General features: G+C 40.0%; 1 protein-coding gene across 3 annotated transcripts in view; it reads left to right on the top strand.

Annotated features, from left to right (window-relative positions):
• The first annotated feature begins 1455 nt into the window (after positions 1–1455).
• The window catches only part of med30 (mediator complex subunit 30), a 43175-nt gene continuing 23821 nt past the window's right edge, over positions 1456–20809 (top strand). For 2 of the 3 annotated variants that reach the window (XM_068333812.1, XM_068333810.1), the window contains exons 1-4: positions 1456–1566; positions 2155–2427; positions 4803–4961; positions 10783–10890. In XM_068333812.1, the coding sequence (XP_068189913.1) occupies positions 2248–2427; positions 4803–4961; positions 10783–10890 (447 nt within the window). In that variant the 5' untranslated portion in view covers positions 1456–1566; positions 2155–2247. The remainder of the gene's footprint in view (positions 1567–2154; positions 2428–4802; positions 4962–10782; positions 10891–20809) is intronic. The other variant, XM_068333811.1, reaches the window with a different exon arrangement.

Genomic DNA, 20809 nt, shown 5'->3' with positions numbered 1-20809 from the left:
TCCGAGTGCAACGCTAGTGCGCTTTGGATGTTGTTCTTTATCATGTTAAATCTATAATTCAAGGGCAGACTAAAGCATATTAATTTCCCTGCCTCCGCCAACTCACAATCTCTAATATCTTACCCCTCCTAAACACCAAAAAAAGATGGGATTATAGAGGAACCCCAGGTTGCATGCTTCATTTGGTCTGGTAATATGGCATATGTGGCTTGCAAGAGTCACTCTTACTCATTTAGCAAACCAACCAGTGCACCATCTGTAATAAAGTTATGGACATCCAAATGAACCTGACACATTGCTTTTCATTTTTTGGTGTTACATTTGCAGATAACTGAGAAGAAATTGCACAAAATGCTTTACAGATGACAAAAAGATTAAATCCATTCTATAACTTCAAATTTGAATGAATATTTTAGATTAATTAATAGCCATTGTAGTTTCCATTTTCAGCTGCACACAAGCTTTTGGGCAAAGGATTTTTCTTCCCCCCCCCCCACCAATAAAGCTAATTTCCTGTCTCTTCAGTCAGAACCATACATCTGCTGCGTGGCAGAAGAATACATGCTGAATAAGCAGCTTTGTATAACCTTCTGTTTTTTACTGATGCCTCTTGTCGTACAAATTAATTTAAATTCTGATGGGTTGCAAAATAATCCAAGCAAAGCTGCACGGCGTAAGTAATGCATGGATGGACGCATCAAATGATATGTTAAATTTCAGCATGGAAAACACACTAACTTACAGAATTAATTTGAATTGTGCTGACTAAAAAAAGTTATAATGGTCCATGTGAAGCAATCGTGGTGTACAGTATATTGCCCTGGGGAGCAATTGACTGTCATCGATGACTTCGTTGTTGTTTAGAAAACCACCAGAAGATGGCGCTATTACCCAGATGAACACATTGTGAGTGCGCCTTGCTTTACCGTTGCCATTGATTTTAAAACATTGAGACAGAGGCCATCATAATCAAGGTAATCAGGTAATTGAATGACTTCAATACACACTGCTCAAAAAAATAAAGGGAACACTAAAGTAACACGTTGCAGATCTGAATGAATGAAATATTTGTATTAAATACTTTGTTCTTTCCAAAGTTGAATGTGCTGAGAAAAAAATCACACAAATTATCAATGAAAATCAAATGTATCAACCCATACAAGTCAAAATGAGGCTCAGTAGTGTATGTGTGTCCTTTGCATGCCTGTATGACCTCCCTACAACGCCTGGCCATGCTCCTGATGAGATGGTGGAGCATCACCAGCATTCAAAAGTGACCAAAACATCAGCCAGATTGTGTTGTTTAAGTGTTCCCTTCATTTTTTTTGAGCAGTGTAATTTTATATTATGTTTAAATTTGAGGTATATAGCATTACCTTTATTTGTAAAATAAACATGTAAATAACTAAATAGAAACACATGGAAGTGGCGCTTCTACTCCATCATTTACGGTACCACCAACACGCGCGGTGCCGACACGAACTCTCGCGATAGTTGCGCAGCTCAGCGCTCAGACAGTCACGGAACTGAACATGTCAACAAAGCAGATAAATTATCGGCTCACAGGTAACATTAAATTTATCTAATAGGTCAGTGGATTGTATATTCCCCCTCACTGCGGGGATAGCCTTCATTACGTGTCGGAATAAACCAACGTAGATAAATAGTCAAGTGTCGTTCGGGCGTGACTGTCCACTTAGCATATGGTGACAGCACCTCAACATGTTGGCTAATTAGCTTAAAATATTTAGATGCGCTGTGGAAAGTCCACGATAACCCCAAAAAGGCTTCTAGTGGTGTAAATGCACTTTTTCCTGTTTCTAAAACCCCTTCACACTGGGAGAGGTAAACGCTATAACGTCAGTTCGGAGACTTCATCGGTGTTCACCTGTTTAGCAAGACAGCGATTTAATGTAGTTGTTATGTGACAGTCATAACGCTTCACAAGCGTGTCACCACTGAGCATCTGCTGAGTGCAGAAACTGTTGTGATGTTTAAAAAGTACTCACCGTTTGTTCTGCAGTCACTCTATTACTACTGCTGACTTTGTCATTATTGTTCTATATATTAATTTAATTATAGTATTCCTTATTCCATATCACCATTAGCTGTCTGACTAATCTGTCTCCTTATCCCTGTGAAAACCTCACGGAGGATTGTAAGGCATGCTCTGGAACAGCTTGACAGGTAACCTCACCTGGACCCGGACCTAGACCTCATCCTCCAGCGTTTTCACCTGCTATCTCCATGACAACTCCACCACTTGTGTCAGCTTTTGGGGGCCAGCCTCTGCCGCCTCAGCAGCAGCAGGCAGCCCAGGCTCCGTGGGATGTTAACATGGCCTCGCTGTGTCGCATCGGCCAGGAGACGGTCCAAGACATTGTCCTCAGGACCATGGAGATCTCCCAACTCCTAAGGAACATGCAGGTCTGTCCGGGTCACTGCACACGTAGGTTCAGAAAGAATCATGTGCACCTCTGCACAGACTGATGAGAAGAGAAACCGTTTGATTTAGGCATTAAAACATGGATCTGCTTTTGAGAATCCATTTTTCATCAAATCCTCCACATTTATGTTGAAGCTCCTTGTGGGTTAGGTCAACATTCTCAAATTCAACAAGGCAGTCATCATTATCATCCAGCGACACCCCTGAATTCAAAATTTTACCCTGATCTACTTTTGTAATGGTCGCAGCAATTAATTTTATGTTGGACTATGAAGTACTCAATAGTACAAGGTCATCATCACATTTTTGTGCCTCTGGCTTCCTGAAAATGTTGCTTTTTGTTTTTTGATTATATAACATCAGGTTTCAGAGATGTGTACCTAAAAAGTATAAAAGTGAAACTTTGACCTTGACCTAGTTTTTTGAGGTCGAGGTTGTGATCTAATTTTCATTCCCTTGCCTCCCTGAATATTTCGCCTTTTGTTTCGTCTTTCTATCTTATCCGGTTCCTGAGATATGTGCAAAAAATGTACAAAAGTTGAAATTTGACCTTGACCTAGTTTTCTCATGGTCATCATCCCTATTTCAAGTTGTCCTGGTTGTTTTATATATACAGTATATGGTGTCAGGTAAACATTGTCGTTCAAAATCCTCTCTAATAATGAGTCATTTTTGACATGTACGGATCCCTGTGAAGTCCAACTGCTTTAGTTTAAGATAAAATCAGTTTGTTTTACCCATAGTTTTGACGTTATTACCTTACAAATTATAGAATATTTTATCACCCTAAGCACACAGTGACAGATCTAGTTTGAGTGTGACTGATAAAAATATCGATTAAGTCATATCTTTCAGTGTTTTGAAAGTAAGGAATACATTTCCGTCTCCTCTCTTTAATCCAGATTCACCCTAAAAATTAATAAATAGGTTATTTTCTGCTACAATTTCAAACCTTCTGCCAAAATTCTGGATCTTTATCTTTATGTGTGCCACATGCCCTACCCTCCCACCTAGCTGAAAACCTCTCAAGTATTTATTTTTCTTAAAATCTGCTAACAGATGGACAAACAAACTGATATCAGCATAAACGCTATCTCCTTTGGAGAGATGGCAAACAAAAAAATAATAATGCTCGGTTGCAGCAACAATATAAAGCATTATGACATGCAAACAGCTGTTATTCAGAGAGGTACTGCTGAAAATTGTGTTTTCATGTTTGGGATCTAAGATCTAAGAACAGAAGGTGCAATTAAATAATGATTTTTATTTAACAGAATACAAAAAGTTATCAAACAATCGCCAGTGTGGGAAGTCACCCCCTCCCCACCCGAAACAAATATTTTTACCACCTTTAGCAAGGTTTATGAGCATGAAGGCGACTCCACAGAATCTCAGTGGGAGTTTGAGAGCTTTTATATCACTTTGCTCTGCAGTTCAGGCCTGAAGATGAGGGTCAGCGTGAGTTTTTCATGGATGTCTCCAGCCTACCCTTCGACAATCCACTTCCCCTTGTCAAAATCACAGCCAAAGATGGGCCAAAGAATCACACCTCAGCCGCAGACATGAGCAGTATTGTTGTGACTCCTTATTTAGCGTTCAGCCATGTCTTTGTTCTTCCCTTATCTTCCCTTGCTCCTTTCGTCTGTCAGTTTCCCCTTTCTCTTCTGCATCTCTATCGCTCCCTTCACTTTGCTTGGCCCGGAGGCAGGCTTGTCTCATGTTATGCGGGATGCTTGTAATGAGACGGCACTACCCCAGAGGCTTGTTGATCCCTTCAATAAAAAAAATCACTTCATGTTACTCTCAACGCTCATTGTAGTTTAAAGACAGAGATGATGCTTCAGAGTGAGATGGAAACACAGGGAGCAGCAGCAGAGACCGGCTTTGATGCAGCTGAATTTGTTTTCTTTCGCTGAAGTGGATTTTAGTATTCAGAACAGTTAGCAGATTGTTGCATGAACACAAACATACAACAATCTTAACGTGTCTCTTTATCCCAATTGTCCTAAGAGGAGAGGAATCTATTATTGGTGTAGATGGTTGTGCATCAGTAGTCTGACAGCAGATGGCAAAGACAACACGCTCTGTAATTAACATGAAAAACATGTTTGGCCACATTTGTGGAAGATAAGCTACATGATGCATTTAAATAAATTTGCCTTGCTTGTCATTGCATGCCCTGCTGATTGATGAGTGCCCATGGAAACACAGCTATTGTGTGTAGATGTCAATGTCAAAAAGTATATTGTAGGTTTGTTAATGGAAATCAGTGGCAGCTACTTTTTATTTTTTCTTGCAAAAATTGTTTCAATTTGACTTATATAAAACCGGCGTTCCTGCTGTGATGTTTTCTCAGCTGCCCAATGGAGTTACTTATCATCCCAACACCCACCAGGACAGACTGGGAAAACTGCAGGAGCACCTCCGATCTCTTTCCGTGCTGTTCCGAAAGTTGCGACTTGTCTATGACAAATGTAATGACAGCTGCACCGGAATGGACCCCATCCCTCCAGAGGTAAGACATGTCAAGTGTACGTACTGTGTACATGTGTGTGTGTCCCAATAAGCAAAAATTGTCATATAATATCACATTTAATGGGTGTACCTCTGGGGGCCAAAGCATATTAAGTGTCTCAATTTGACACATGAGCCGCTCGGTATTAATAGGAAATAGCCTTTACACATAAATCTGTTTTTATCATGACTGTTATGTACTAATATAGCTATAAAATATTTACATGTACTAATGAATAATGAGTAAAAGCTCAGTCCTTTCCCTCTTTATATTTCTTTACATCACTTGACTAACCTGAAAATCTCCCTCACGCCCTCACTTAGATGCCTTTTAACATACAGTAACTCCTATATTTCTGTCATGTTGGTTGAAATAGCTCATGTTTGCTGGGAATGTTTGGTCTTGTACTTACATGTTCTATTGAGAGTTTAGTAGATGAAATAATAGAAACAAAAAAACCAAAACAAAAACAGACAACATTACTTAAGAAATGATCAACCAGAGAGAAGATATGATGATGATGATGATGACGATGATGATGATATGACATGCTCAGAGGAAACAATCACACAGATGTTGTTATTGAGAGGCTGGATTATAGTCATGAGAATATAAGATTTCCTGTATTCTAGACCCGTTAATGTTCTCTGGTTTTGTTACATTTATTTATTTATCCTTTATTACTGTTAGGTCAGTGGTTCTTAACCTGGGTTCGATCGAACCTCAGGGGTTCGGTGAGTCGGTCTCAGGGGTTCGGCGGAGTCGGAGGTCAAGACAAAACACCCGACACGATGTATCATGTGTTTTTGCCGGACATACACGAATCACTGTGTATGTTTGACACATTGCATCAATTGGTGATGACACGCCCCCTTAGCCATCATTGGCTGCAGGTGATCACGCTACATTGATTAGCCTACCTATGCCACATGGGATTTTGCACACTCAGTAGTCGATTAATACCTGTCATGATGGTACGTCATCTGATTGCTTTCTTAATATTTTAATTCGTAGTAACTATATTGAGCAAAAAAAGAAAGTGGTCAGACGAATATGTGCAACGTGAATTTACATGTGCTGTATAACGGAACGTGATGGGAGTCAGCGTTCTGCGTGATTTGCAATGTCAAGTTGAGCAACTCTAGTCTCGCACTGGCAAAAATAAAGGAACACTTCCTTAAGCTGCATGGAAAACAACAGAAACAGACTTTGCTGTGAAAATGACATAAGAGTAGCACTTGCCAAGGTGAAGCTACGCTTTTCTGAACTGGTCTCTCAGTAACAACAGCAGAAGTCACACTGATTTGCAGGTAGGTCATTTCATGTGAGTTCATGCACTGTCTTGGTTTTGTTCTTTGAAAAAAGTGACATTAATGCACATTTCATTAAATACACCAGTAAAACATATAGTTATATCTTCAATTTGAAATTTTTTTTTTTACTCACTCATGAGTGAGCATATGAAACCGACAGGGTTCGGTACCTCCAACAAGGTAAAGAACCACTGTGTTAGATGCTACAGGAAGAGGCTGTAGCTCCTGCCATCTAGTGTTTGAACCACAGTACTAATTTGACATTGATTGATATGTATTGGTGTAATTGCTTGCTCGTTTTTTGTGTTTCCAGCCCCCGTCCGATATCGGCCAGCTTTTCACTCAGGCTGCCTGATAAATTTAGAATCTCAGTCTGAAAGGAAGTAGGCCGCCTTTACTGACACACACACACACACACACACACACACACACACACACACACACACACACACACACACACACACACACACACACACACACACACACACACACACACACACACACACACACACACACACACACACACACACACTCCCTTTATGTTTGACTTTGCTTGACTTGCAGCTGATTCACTGGTTGATTCCGGTGAGTCTCCAGAGCCTCCTTACCTTTGGTGTTGGTCACCATCCACCTTCAGAAGCAGCAGATCTTCAGCTGAGCTCTGCTCCTTCTTTAACTGCCTACAAAAACACGTCGAAAAAGAAACACAGCCAGTTTCCCATCGCAGGTGTACACAAACACACACAGTGGCTCAGTGGACAGGCACTGTTGGCCCCTCCTTGCTGGGTTACAGCAAAGCTATCCACCACTGTTGAATTTATGACTGCGGCAGTCCCTTCCCAATTTTTACAGATTGGCTTGGAGCTAATCTCTCTCACCAGACCCTTACTGAGGATAAAGGAGGTTGTGGGAGGAGACAAGTCTTAAATTGGTACAAATTTGTGATGGCTGCCACCGTGTGCATTTTCCACATTAAATAATAGCGCTGCTCAGTAGCATTTGGAATGATCTATCCACTGCTTCTTCAAATGACTCAGTCACGCCCCTCAATCAGAGTCTATGAGGGGCTCACTTTGACATTTTCCTTTGCTCTAATGTGCTAAACAGCCATTACACCAGCTTGCTATTTATCTCCCTCTTATTTCCACCTCATTTGAATGTTTTTTTTGCCCCCCCCCCCCCCAAAAAAAAAAAAAAAAAAAAAAAACACCCTGAGGCTGAGACCCAGTTCACTGCTGACCAACCAAAAAGCTCAGCTCACTGTGTTTGTCTGGGGCTGAAGGTTGTTGATTTTGGCCCCAGCCCTCATGTCATTTATCATCTCAGAGAATTCGTGCCTGCCTGACAGCAGCACACTATTGGCTGCCTGAAACAGGATGTGGAATCAATGACTTGGGTAGTGTGACCTCATCGCTGCCTAATTAGCAGCAGACCCCATTAATGAACAGCTGGACCAAATGCACACGTCAGCTCCTCGCTCTTTCTCTTTCCAGCTGCCGTTCGTTGCGGCCCTGTCACAGCGTTTTCCTCCTCAGAATCTCACATTGTCCTTTTTTCTGTAATTCTATTTTTCTATGCCTATCCCCCTTTTTTTTACACTTTGTTTTTTCATCTCTGGTAGCTGCTCAATAATAGCTCCCACTCCATTTCCTTCTTCTTTTCTTTCTGTAAATCTTTGTATTTGTGCTGGCTTTGTTTTGCTTTCCTTCCAGCTTTCTTCTACTTTTCCTCTCTGTTGTGCAAGTTTCTCCTCCATCTGTCATTTCCTGAGCTCAACAGCTTTTTCATTTCCTTCTCTTGCCTTACATGCTCACTCAGTTGTTTTTTTTTAAAAAGATGTTGTTATTTATTCCATTTTTCTTTTGTCTCGGTGAGGTAACGTGGGGAACTTCATCAGCTCATTCTTCTATGTCAGGCAGGAAACCACATCCATCTTTTCGTGGAAGAGGCAGGGGTTATGAGTCACCCAGGCACTCGCACACGAGCTGCATGGATGCATTATGCACCCACACATAGTATACGCCCTCCATCCATCTTTCCTACCCTACACAGCACCTACTCATTCTCCCCCAAGAAGCTGCCAAATTCTGCCCACTACCTTTAAAACTAGATTATTAGTTATTAGCTTCAGTTTCAATGTCTAATTTCCTCGTGAAAACTTTTCTCTACCTCACATTGTCTTGAATCAGCTAATTGTTTGTCAGGTCTAATATTCTGCTGGTGTACTTGTTTGGCCTAAACTGGACATCCTGTTTCTCACATCACAGTCACTTCTTTGTCTCTCAGCTCTCAGACTCTTCAACCCTTTTGACACAGAGATTGATCAACAGACACAAAACAAAGACCCTTCGCTATGAAGCCGGTTTTTTTTTGTTATACAGAAAAAAAGTGCATCTCTGGTGTGAGATTAAAGACTGAGTTGACATTCTGCAACCAGACTGGGAGTATCATACACCACGGCCTTGACATCTTAGTGTGGCGTGTTAAATATGCATTGAGAAGCACTGTTTAAGTAATAGATTGAAGCGGTATTTAACTTCTGTTGTCTTTCTTTATCGGCCAGTTTGCCCATAATCTCATCATCTCTCCTCTCCTCATCAGTTTCTTTGCATACCGGTTCATCTGCCTTTACTGGTGCCTTTCGTTTTAGTCTTGATATCAGTCATCTCACAACACAACAAAACAAAGCAGCTTATCTCATGTCTGCTGGGCCTCCAGTCCAGCTGCAGAACCTCAGGTTTTAGTGGGTGGATTGCTTGATTTAAATTAGCATCGGATCAACACAAATCGTATTGGATCACGATTTGTTTTTCTATCATTTGTCTGCTTTATTTTTTGGTTCCCAGTTGATTGGAGAGTCTCCTAAAATAATTAAACAGTCTTTTCCAGGTTATTAAACTGCTGTAGATAATATTTGCAGGTTTAATCAAAACGTTTACATCATTTTGCAACTTGTACAAGAGATTTCTGAAAGCTAACAGATACTCAGATTTTCAATCCTCCAATCAGTCGCTAGGATAGATTGTCACCTGCCCTCTCTGGAAGACACCACCAGCAACTAATCCTAGCTCCAATCTGCTTGATGAGGCGAGGAAGGAGAACTGTCACATAAAACAAGGATCAGCGATGAAAACAAACACTTCTATGACTCCTAAGTCATTACACTTCACCAACCAAAGAAATCAAACACTTCCCAAAGATAAAATGTTTGATTCTTAGCAGGACCTGCTCAGAGCATCATCCATATTATATTCCAAACCTTTCTAATAGAAAATATCAAGGTTATGGTCCTGTGGTGTCAGAGGCCACCATATCAGTTGCTGGTTGCCATGACTCCTATGAATCAAAAACGGTCAGTATAATTTCTGATAACAACCAATTCCCCTCAGTAGCTCTGTGATTAAGGCTGCGTTCAGACTGCAGGCAAATAGGATTCCAATCAGGTTCCCTTTCCGATATCGGATTTTAGCCACATTGTTTTCATCAAGTGTCCAAATGGGATCTTGCTCTGTTCAGACTGGGCCACATTATTGGGCGATCTGACAGGTTGCCATAGTCATAACGCACATTGATTCTTGCGACGTCACAGACAGTCAAAACCGATATGTGTGTTCAGAGCTGTTCAAAGACTAAAACACATCTGTCCAAACGCGATTCGGAATTACCTCCTGAAAGTGGTTTCAATCTGGCAAAACTTGGATTTTATGTGGTATGTGACTGTTCAGACTACAAAAGAGTCATCCGCTTTCAATCTGGATGGGCTAAAAAAATGGTTTTTGGGCTGCCAGTGTGAATACAGCCAAAGTGTTCAAACCGAGCATTCACAAAGTAGTGAGTGTGTAACTGCAGTAAAGCCCAGCGCTCCCCTGCTCCCTGAGGTGACCACTAGGGTGCAGTGTGACGTAAAGCAGCAGGCAGTGACCCTGTCAGCTCCAGGAGCGTTACCTCGTCTGAAGGCTTCTCTGCACATCAGCCCCACTGAAGTGTCAAGCAGACAAGGTCAAGCACACAGAGCATTGAAAAACGAATTAATCTTACACTCGCTCCCCATCTCTCTCGGTCCTACCTTTATATGTTGAAAAGAGATGGGTGTGATTCAGTTTGTGTTTAAGTGCTCATGCAAAATGTTTTTTTTCAACACATAATAGGAATAAAGTTGTGTGACAGCACTGGGTTACCTTAAGCATAGCGTAGCTTTTGTAAATGTTGATTTCCTTGACCTTTATCTGACAAATAATTGCACTCAATAAACATATAGGAAACGTGGCTATACAGCACAGTTCACTTGAGTAACTGATAGGGTAAAGGCAACACTTCAGAAAGGCTCTTCAAACAGAGCTGATTACCACATCTGTTACGGTATTCTGAATTCTTGTTTTGAATCTGTTGACTGTGTTACTGAAATAAAATCATTTGAAAAACCCAACATTTTTGAAGTGATCTTCTTGCAGTCATCATTCTTGCAGTAATTTAGTATAGTCAGATTTTTCTTTTTGTATTCCATCCAGCTGCTGATACCCTTCGTGGAGGAAGATGGCTCAAAACATGAGGATCGCTCCACTGCCTATAGCCACTCTGCCACAGAGGAGAGGAGAGAAATCCTGGAGGTCAACAAGGTATTGTATTCAGTATCTCAGCGCCACTATTAGGGATACAGACAGCCGACAGGAATGAAATGTTGGGGCTGATAAAAGAAAAGCCAAAATTAGGTTCACAAAGTGATGTAATGACATTTTATCACAGCTTAACAGAACATTATTTCAGACTACTTAACTTTCAGATCCACGAGCCTCTAGACCAGAGGTGCTCACACATTTTCAGCTCGCAAGCTACTTATAAAATAACCAAGTCAATAAAATCCAACTACGAAAACTCAAAACATATAATTATTTTATAAATATATTGAGATTATACAGTATGTAGCATCCACACTGGTGTATTGACTGCTGTCCAGACAACTGGATTTTAATTTTCAAGGGGAAAGTTGGTATCATAGTTTCTATGAACAATCTGAAAATGCTGCTCCACGTTTCCCTTCTTCGGTATTGAGATGGTTGACTGGCAGATGAGGCAAACGCACTTCAAAAATGTCATAGTGATAAAAAGACAAAAGTCCTCCTCCCATTCCTTATGAAAGTGTTAAGTTCTTGTTTTCTTACTTGGTCCAACTTGGTCAACCGTGATCAATGTATTGAGTACTTCTTCTGTAGACTTTTCAAATGACATTTACCTTGGCTGGAGTACAAAACAGTATCATTTTAAAGATGGGAAAAAATAATTAGATCTGAATTTATTTAGATAATATTAAAAATAACTTATCATTATTAACTGGAACCTTTAATAGCTACAGTGTTCATTTGTAACCATCCAGGTCAGAAAGACGAGCTTCCTGTAGGAGACTCCACATGATGAAAATGTGTCACCTGCTGTTACGCTCAAAGAGAGTAAAGTGCTGCGACAAACGGCAAACCACACACTATATTTACGTGTTTTATCGTTTGGAGCTCTGTGTGAATTTCCTGTTAGATTTGTAATAAGAACTTTGAACTTGTGTGGAGATACACATCTGTAGATTCTGTTCTATGGAGGAGGAGAGGATGCGTCGATAGGCGGTATTTGTAATGAAAGGACATCCATCCAACTGAGGTCCTTGGAGCAGTCAGAAGCCCCACAAAGGCACAGGGACTAAATACATTTACCCCAATGTACTGAAGGCAATGAATATCAAACAGCCCCTCCAGTGTTATATGGTGATGGAACACATGTATGGAGATTGTTTGTAGCGTTACTTAAAGGAGATATGTTGCTTTGCCTGAAATCACAAAGCAGTTATTACGTCGTTATTGAGTTAATTTGAATCACGCAAAATAAACTGTGGTACAACATCATGCTCTAAAAATGAAATATTTAAAGATTGAAGGAATTTTTAACACTCATAATAACTGGTAAATAATTTCATGGTCATGGTGGAATGATTGCTGTCTTAAGACACTATGGAGCCTCAAGCCACTTGGCTGGTTATCCTTTAAAAGGGTCTGTTTTCATTTGCACTTCAGTCACTCCTATTTTAATTTAAGATTCTCTAATTGAAGAATCTCAGTCACTATTGTCTCTTCTAGTTGCTGCTAAAGTTTCTCTGTGGGCTTTTTGACTTGTTGTACGGAGAGTCATCAATCTGTGCTGTGATTCCTGACCGTGAAACTGTGAACTTGTCGTCACGGTCACAAGTGAGTGATAGATGAATGTGAAACTCTCAGCATATCAGTTTAGCAGATTAGTATCTGATTGTGTTTTCACAAAAGGAAGAGATTTCTTTCCTCCACATTTCCTGTGTAATGTGCCTGCTTCTGGAGTGGGTTCAGCTGACCGGCATCAAACACACCTCATATCTTTTTTTAAATGCAGTCACTGTCAGATGTGCTTTTTCCCTGCTCTGATTGAGAGACTGTTAAATAACATTCTGAAGTGCAGAGCAGAGAGTTTCTCTCCTGACTTACATGTCATGCTGTCAGTCAAAGTCTTGAGGTTTGTTGCAGACAGATCTAATCCCTAGTCACAGTTCAGTTCCACGCTGTGGAAGACGCTCTGAGGGTTAGGGTGAGGCGTAGAGCTATTTAATGCTCATAAAGGGCTTTGAAGCACATTTTGGTTTGGAATGTTTAATATACTATGTGTGTGCATGTGTGTGTGTGTGTGTGTGTGTGTGTGTGTGTGTGTGTGTGTGTGTGTGTGTGTGTGTGTGTGTGTGTGTGTGTGTGTGTGTGTGTGTGTGTGTGTGTTACAGCCTGTTGGTCTGAGAGGACTGTGATTTCATCTGTGCTGTATGTCGTGCATATATGGTACATTTGATACATTTGACAATAAAGTTGACTATGACTATATATACTATGCAGTATATACAGTATATACAGTATATACAGTATATATATGTGTGTATATATATATATATATATATATATATATATATATATATATATATATATATATATATATATATATGCAAGACAACATGATGTCTTGTTGTTTCTACATATTTCAGATGAACAATTGATTCTGCAGCTGAAGGCTATTGATAAATTAAATTACATTTCTTGTTTAGGCTTTGCAATTAAGGCTGCCCCATCTTTCAATTGATTACCTCCACCAAAGAGGAGGCTTTGTGATCACCCAGTGTTTTATGCTCCGCGTTCAGTGATAGAAAATTGATGAGCTCCTCACTATTATACAGAATGAACTGCATGTATTGTACACTTTCATGAATGCTCCCATTTCATCTCCAAATGCTTTTGGAAATTGTTGAAAGGGCTTTAATGTGAGAAACCACTTTTCCATTTGTTCAGGTTTTCATGACAAAGGCATTGGTAGAGGTGCAATGCTAGTGTCTTTTCTAGTGTTAATACATAAGGCAGGACATGTTTGGTTTGTTTCAAATTTAAGAGATACTGCTGCTATGACAAAGAAACAACCTACTGCAACGCTGGATTACATACATGGATCATTTCATATGCATCCCTTGTCCATGGGAGTCCAGAGTGGTAACAGAAAGGTAATTACCAGGATGTAATTTACATTAACTCATTGACTGCCAGCGCTTAGTGGCATTTAATCTCCTTTGGTGGGCTATGTCTGACGTGACGAAACATTGTTCGGTGTTTTCTTTCAGTTCTTGACCGCTCAAAGTGACACCGTGTTGATTTGTAAGCTGCCCCAACTTCTCCGCCTTGCCCTGATTCGCCATCCTCTGTTCCGTAACTGGTTCAGTTTTCATTAAAGAATCACTGACATGCTCCGCCATACTGTCCCCCAGTCTATCTTGTTGAGAAACGTCATTGACGTGTGTAGATATCAGTGACAGCCGGTGTAATGTGTATTGTAGTGTGTATTGTAAGTATTGTTGGAAATGGAAATGTTGTAAAACAGGCTGTGATATTCAGAGCATTCTATGGATTATTTAAAAAAAATGTGTTGATATAAAGATTGAAGATCTTCCATGAAGTGGGATGTTCAGAAGAGATGGTGTTCCACAGTGAGATTAAACTGTGGCCACTAATTGCCTGAAGACGTGAGCTTTGTAGGGGAAATCTTGTGGGAAAATTGAGTTCCTGTTTCCATAGTTTTGTATAGCTAGTGCAGAGTGCTGTGTGCATAACAACTAAAAATATGTTTTAAACTTTTGTTGTGATAGCGTGTCTGAACTGAACTCTGGGATACAGCACAGCCTCTATTAGTACTGAAAACCATGCCTCTTGTTGTTTGACATTTGCCCTCATAGATTATTTTTGAGTCCAGGATAAGGTTTGATCCCCCCTTGGAAACATGCACATCTTGATGACGTTAAACCACTTTGTGCAAATACCGGGCTTTGAGTCAATGAGCCCTGGATGCTGCTTCAAAGCAGGTACACAGCCTACATTCACACAGCATCCCCCGAGCGGTTCCCATAGCTCACCAGGGTAGAGCAGTTATGGACGGTAGAGCATTCAAAGGTTCAGGTGGAATGCTTCATGCATTATTCAGGAGGCCTTTTTAGTTTTCCTCTTCTGTCATTGATTTGTTTGTATTAATGTGCGTGTGTATTAAGGGAGGGAGCGTTTGTTCTTTCTTCAGAGACAATATTGCGTTCACTTTCACACGTGATTTCAGTGTGTGTGTGTGTTTGTATTTGCTGGCTGAATCCCCTCCCCATACACACACTTTTTTTTCTCCCATCTCTTTGTATGTGCATTGCGCTGGCTCTGTACAGATTGTGTGCGCCAAGCCATCTGAGTGTGCTGCAATGATAATGGTCCAAGGGCAGTAGTGTCAGCAGTAGAGATGAGAATTGGTTATTTTTAAGAGCTTTGCACAGCTCCCTTGGCTGCTTTTAAATGTTAACACTGCAGTGAAACATTGCAGTGAACCCTGCGCTCAACAGCACTCGGCCCCATCCAAAACAAAAAGCATTTCCTTTTCACACAAAGTCTCCATACTCGCAAAGAGTCTGGTGAAAGCCTGCTGAGATTGTAGCAGATAAATAACCCAAGTATAAGTCCAACTCGTTCAGTGAAGGACTAGACTTAAATTCATTGTTTGTTTCATGCTTCCTGCAACAAAAAACAACAACAACTGAAAAACAACCAAACTTTCCTCAGTGTTGGCTCCTAAAACGCGGGACTTGAATGTGAGTATAATTTTGCATGCATGTGTAAGGATGTCTTGGATGGATGACATTCCCATCATGCTTTATGCTTTCCATGATGGGAATGCCATTCAAATCGAGCTCCATCAAAGATGTGAGCATACAGAGATCTAGAACACACTTTCTTTATACATAGAAACTTATACAGACATCTTGTTCAATGTATATATGGACATATCTCATCACACTGTATAGTGCAGCCAGTACATAATAATGTGAACTGAAATATTTACATTTGATATGTTGATATAAAAATATAGCCATATCAATTTATAGATGTTTCTTCTTTCACTCTTGTCCTGTTCTTGGCTAACACCTTTATCATTATCCTTGAATTCATGAGGGTCTTATTAAGTAACAATTTCAGTTTCAGTTTCTATTCCCTGCTATCCTGAAAGGTGCCCTGTGGGGTTTTCATCGTCGTCATTATTATCATCATCATCATCATCATCATCATCATCATCATCGTCATCGTCATAATCATGATAATGAATGCTAATAATATATAAACAATTTTCATTCATTAAACATTCAAAGGCCTTAAAATGTTTGCAAAAATGACTTCTCTCAAGTTTGAAATCCGCCTCATTTCTATGTTTGTTTAACAGCTTGCAGTTTTCTTTTGTTGGCATTAGGCTGCATTTCTTTCTATACTATTGGCACATACAGAGACACCATTGTGCTACTTGTGGTCAGAAAATATTCCAATGTCCAACAACTTTTTAAAATTTGAAAATAGATGTGAATAGGAAATTAGCATTTTTTTCAGATGATAGTGAGTAATAAAAAAATAAACATTAAAGTTTGAGTATCAGTTTTTCAACTTTGGTGAAACATTACAGTTTATTTTAGCTATTTAAACTCTTCCTGTGTTATTTGGTTGTTACAAACAGCTTATAAATAGTATATAGTCATAATAATAGTCAATTCTTTATTAATCCCCATAGGGTTATTATTTTATTGGTATATGTTACCAATAAAATAAAAATTGGTGTGTAACTTTTATTCCAATTGTAATTAAGAGTGAAAAAGAATGAGGAAGCGGGAATTTATCCTTTATTAAAGCATTAGTGTTTCTCTTGCCTTGGTGTTTGGTCAAGGAGATAGACCTCATTACTGGTGTTTGAGACTCTGTCAGCTGAGTTAGGTTTAATTAACCGTGTACATCATCTGCCTATTTTGTGTCACATTTTAAATAATCTTGGCACATTTAGTGTTATTTTTGCTAAATTTGACCTTCAGCTGCCAAATTATTGGCATAACAGACATCTTAATTCTATGGCCTCATTTATCCACAGCAGCTTTTAACTGGACTTCTGACTCCAAATCACCAATCAGTCCTACCATGCTGTCTTTGGGAAATAGTGTGTTTTTCTATGTTACAAAACAAACTCCTAACCTACCCAAAGGCTAAAACATGAACATATTAGCAACACAGCTTTTTCAGTCGCTCAGATTTTTGCAGTTCATGCCTTGTGTGTTTTTAGCATCTTTAGCTGTGAATTTTGCCCAGGCTGGTAGCTGCACATTAAGGTAGCAGTAAAGACAGCAAGCTTTGTGGAGTTAAAGCAGTGAGACAGTTCAGCAGAGTAGAGATGGTGCAGGAACAGGAGAGAGAAGCAGATGTTTGTGGCCTGGCTGCATCTGCCACAGTCACTCCAACCAAACAGTGTGGTTGTTGATAAGAGAGAGATGATCGGGAGGAGGGGAAGGTGGCAAGAGAAAGTAAATTTGGAAGCGAAGCTATGCTACATCCATTGTGTTTTAGGTTTATTAGCTAAATATACAGTATATTTGTTTCAAAAAGCCAATTTATACAAGAATTATTTGAAAAGCTTGATATAATCACTTTTACAAATTTATTTTTTGATTTAATGCAAAACCTTCTTAATAACTGCTAACTGCTTCCTCAAAATTACACACGTGTAAATCAGATGGTGTTAAAACACTATGCATTAAGTGTTTTGTAAGAACTAAATCATCACATATATTACAAATAAGACTCAGTCTAGAGAAATGTCCTTAGGTAGACTGCCTCGCACAAATAAATAATTTTTTTAAGTATGATTAGAGATAGCAAAGCCAGATGTTTATAATAAAAACAGTTGGAAGTGAAGTTTGTAAGTTTAAGAGGTATACTACCAACGAGTGTCAGATAGAGGAAGTAATCATTAGCTGATTTTAGATTCTGAACAGCCAAGGGTACAAAAAGTCCTGAGTAACTAAGATCTACAGCAAGACTTGGCAGCAACAGGCAGTGAATTTGGGTCGGTAAGGCTAACACTACGTGCTGAAGGGCCCCACGCTTTTTATCCAAGGCATAAACAGCTGCTTCCCAAAAAGTGCAAGTTTGATTCAGTCCCTTAAAAACCATCTAGATAAAACACAAATAATGTTCTGTGGAGTGATCAAAAAAACTATAATCTTTGTGGACTGTGGATCAGGAGTATGTCTGGAGGAAGAAGAATGAAGCAAATGCTAAAAAGAACACCCTCCTGAAGGGGACATGGCAGGGGTCATTGATGCTCTGGGGCTGCTTTACTTCCTTAAACACTGGAAACCTGAAGAGTGAGCAGAGGATGAGATGAATTCCATCAAGTATCAGGAAATACCAGGAAAAAAACCCTCCTCACCATTGAAAAGGAAGCCGAGGCTTGGATATCACTAGATGATCCATAAGGACAATGATTTCAAGCAAAACTCAGAATCCACCTAAAAGGTATCAGGAGAGGTCCTGGAAAAGGATATGAATCATGTTCTGAGCTTGTCAAAAACAGAAGAGTCTCTACGAATACTGGACAGGGTTGTCATTCAGGTTGAATTAATTCTGAGACTACAGTAGTCAGCAAAAGTAGGATTTTGTGTGTGTGTGTGTGTGTGTGTGTGTGTGTCCGTCCGTCCGTCCGTCCGTCCGTCCGTCCGTCCGTCCGTCAGTCAGTCAGTCAGTCAGTCAGTCAGTCAGTCAGTCAGTCAGTCAATAATAGTCAATTCTTTATTAATCCCCATAGGGATATAATTTTATTGGTATATGTTACCAATAAAATAAAAATTGGTGTGTAACTTTTATTCCAATTGTAATTAAGAGTGAAAAAGAATGAGGAAGCAGGAATTTATCCTTTATTAAAGCATTAGTGTTTCTCTTGCCTTGGTGTTTGGTCAAGGAGATAGATCTCATTACTGGTGTTTGAGACTCTGTCAGCTGAGTTAGGTTTAATTAACCGTGTACATCATCTGCCTATTTTGTGTCACATTTTAAATAATCTTGGCACATTTAGTGTTATTTTTGCCAAATTTGACCTTCAGCTGCCAAATTATTGGCATAACAGACATCTTAATTCTATGGCCTCATTTATCCACAGCAGCTTTTAACTGGACTTCTGACTCCAAATCACCAATCAGTCCTACCATGCCGTCTTTGGGAAATAGCGTGTTTTTCTATGTTACAAAACTAACTCCTAACCTACCCAAAGGCTAAAACATGAAGCGGGAAAAAAAGGTAAATGGCACAAAATTTGAGGGAGAGAAACATAAAGAGAAAACGTCTGTTGTGCAAAAGGAGTGAGGCCACTGAGCTGTTCCGATGGTTAAGGGGTTTGAAGATGGATGGATGACAAGAACAATTGCTCTGTTGTCAGAGGGAATGCACAAAAAGTAGGGAGAAGGACAAAAGGGGCATGAAGACACAAACGGGTAGCAAAATGAAAATAAAACTGGTACAGGTGAAAGATTGATGAAGGAATAGATTGATGGATGCGTAGACAGCTGTGAGATGTCAGAGTTAAGATGCTCCCATTCAGATAGGATCTTGAAAAGGAATAATACAAGACTGATGAAATTCAGCTCCAGCAGGGAAAATAGGATGCTGAGAGAGAAGATTGATGCATAAGTGAAAAGATAAGTCCGAGCATGCTTCAAACTCCCCAGCTGATATGTCACACTGGTTTAGGATCGCTAGCCTCATATTTCACTGAAGAAAAGCTGAAAGTAGATGTTTTTGAAAAGATTACTTCTCTCAAAATTTCAATTCACTCACTGCTGCGAATAATGAAGAGTGATGTAATGCATCTTCATGGTGGAGGGTGATGGACAGAGCGATAGGACGGCAGCGTAATGGGATTCTAAATCTACAGATGGGGGTTTTAGTACACTCAGTTTTGAGTGAAATAACCTTGGAGCAGACACCAGCCTTGTTACCATTTGACAGAAGGGAGAAGTCATGAGAGCCATTGAAATTTGTCTTCTCTACTCACAGGAGGGAAGATTGTCAAGCAGAAGTGTTGGGTCAGCCCTGAATGTACATGATGTCCAATCCTTTCTTAATCCTTTCCACAAACCCAAGCCCCACTTCTGCTGTAGACTGCAGAAAAACATTGAAATAGCACCTGTGACGGCTCTGATGTGTGTTTTTTTGTGTGTTTGTGTGTGAATAGCAGGTTGACTTTTGGTTTACTTCTTGATGTTGTTGCCAAATTTGAAATTTAACTTTAAAGTTTAGGACTCGCAATATGAGAAAAGCTGCTCTGTAGTCTGGTGGGACGGCAGCTGAGTGTTGACTTTTAGTATCCTGTAGGCACTGCACAGCCTCCTTACTTCAACCACATCACTGATGTTCAGTTGATCCATACCAATGATGCTGGCAGGTTTAATCAGCCGCTGCAGAGCCTTCAGGTCGCTGGGTTCTCATACAACAACCACACCAGTCTGATATGCTTATTTATCAATAAGGAAAAAATAATGACGGGGTTTTCTTTGCATTTTATATACAATTATTTTTCAACATCTTTAATAAAGCAATAACCACTTACGACACCACCCAATACTCATTAGACCTGGAAAAATTATCTAGTCAGACTATCGACTCCACAGACTACTCTTTTGATTTCTGAGGGGCGATGGGGTATCCGTTAGGCGTACAAATTGGGAAAATTTTTCAGTTTATTATTTGGATGATTATTGTTTTGAACATTCAAGCAAAAGACCAGGGGTGACTTGTTCATCTCTTGTCTTTTTAACCAGCTACATGCATTCTGGAACATTCATGGTGCCAGTTTACCCTGAGACTCTATCTGGCAGCCGTCAGATGAACTGTATCTAAAAACCAATAGACTGACCTTACCCTCCGGGCACCTGTCACTTCCACTTCATCCCATTTCCCATAACCTGCAGCCTGTATCCTACCTCTTGTCAGGTAAAGCCTGAAGCCCAACCCTCTAGCTGACGATTGTAGAGGCACAGATCAAAGTAGGGTGGAGACACGGAGGATGGGGGGGGGTTGGCTAGAGGAGGGCCAGATAAATGACTCCTCCATGGTAATGTCTGCTGCTTTATGGGGTGTCCAGGCTGTGAGTGATATCCCT

This window comes from Antennarius striatus, chromosome 14 (genome assembly GCF_040054535.1).
Source record: "Antennarius striatus isolate MH-2024 chromosome 14, ASM4005453v1, whole genome shotgun sequence".
In the NCBI taxonomy this organism is placed as follows: Eukaryota; Metazoa; Chordata; class Actinopteri; order Lophiiformes; family Antennariidae; genus Antennarius; species Antennarius striatus.
Note: the sequence above shows the minus strand (reverse complement) of the source record. Positions and strands in the feature narration are given on the sequence as shown.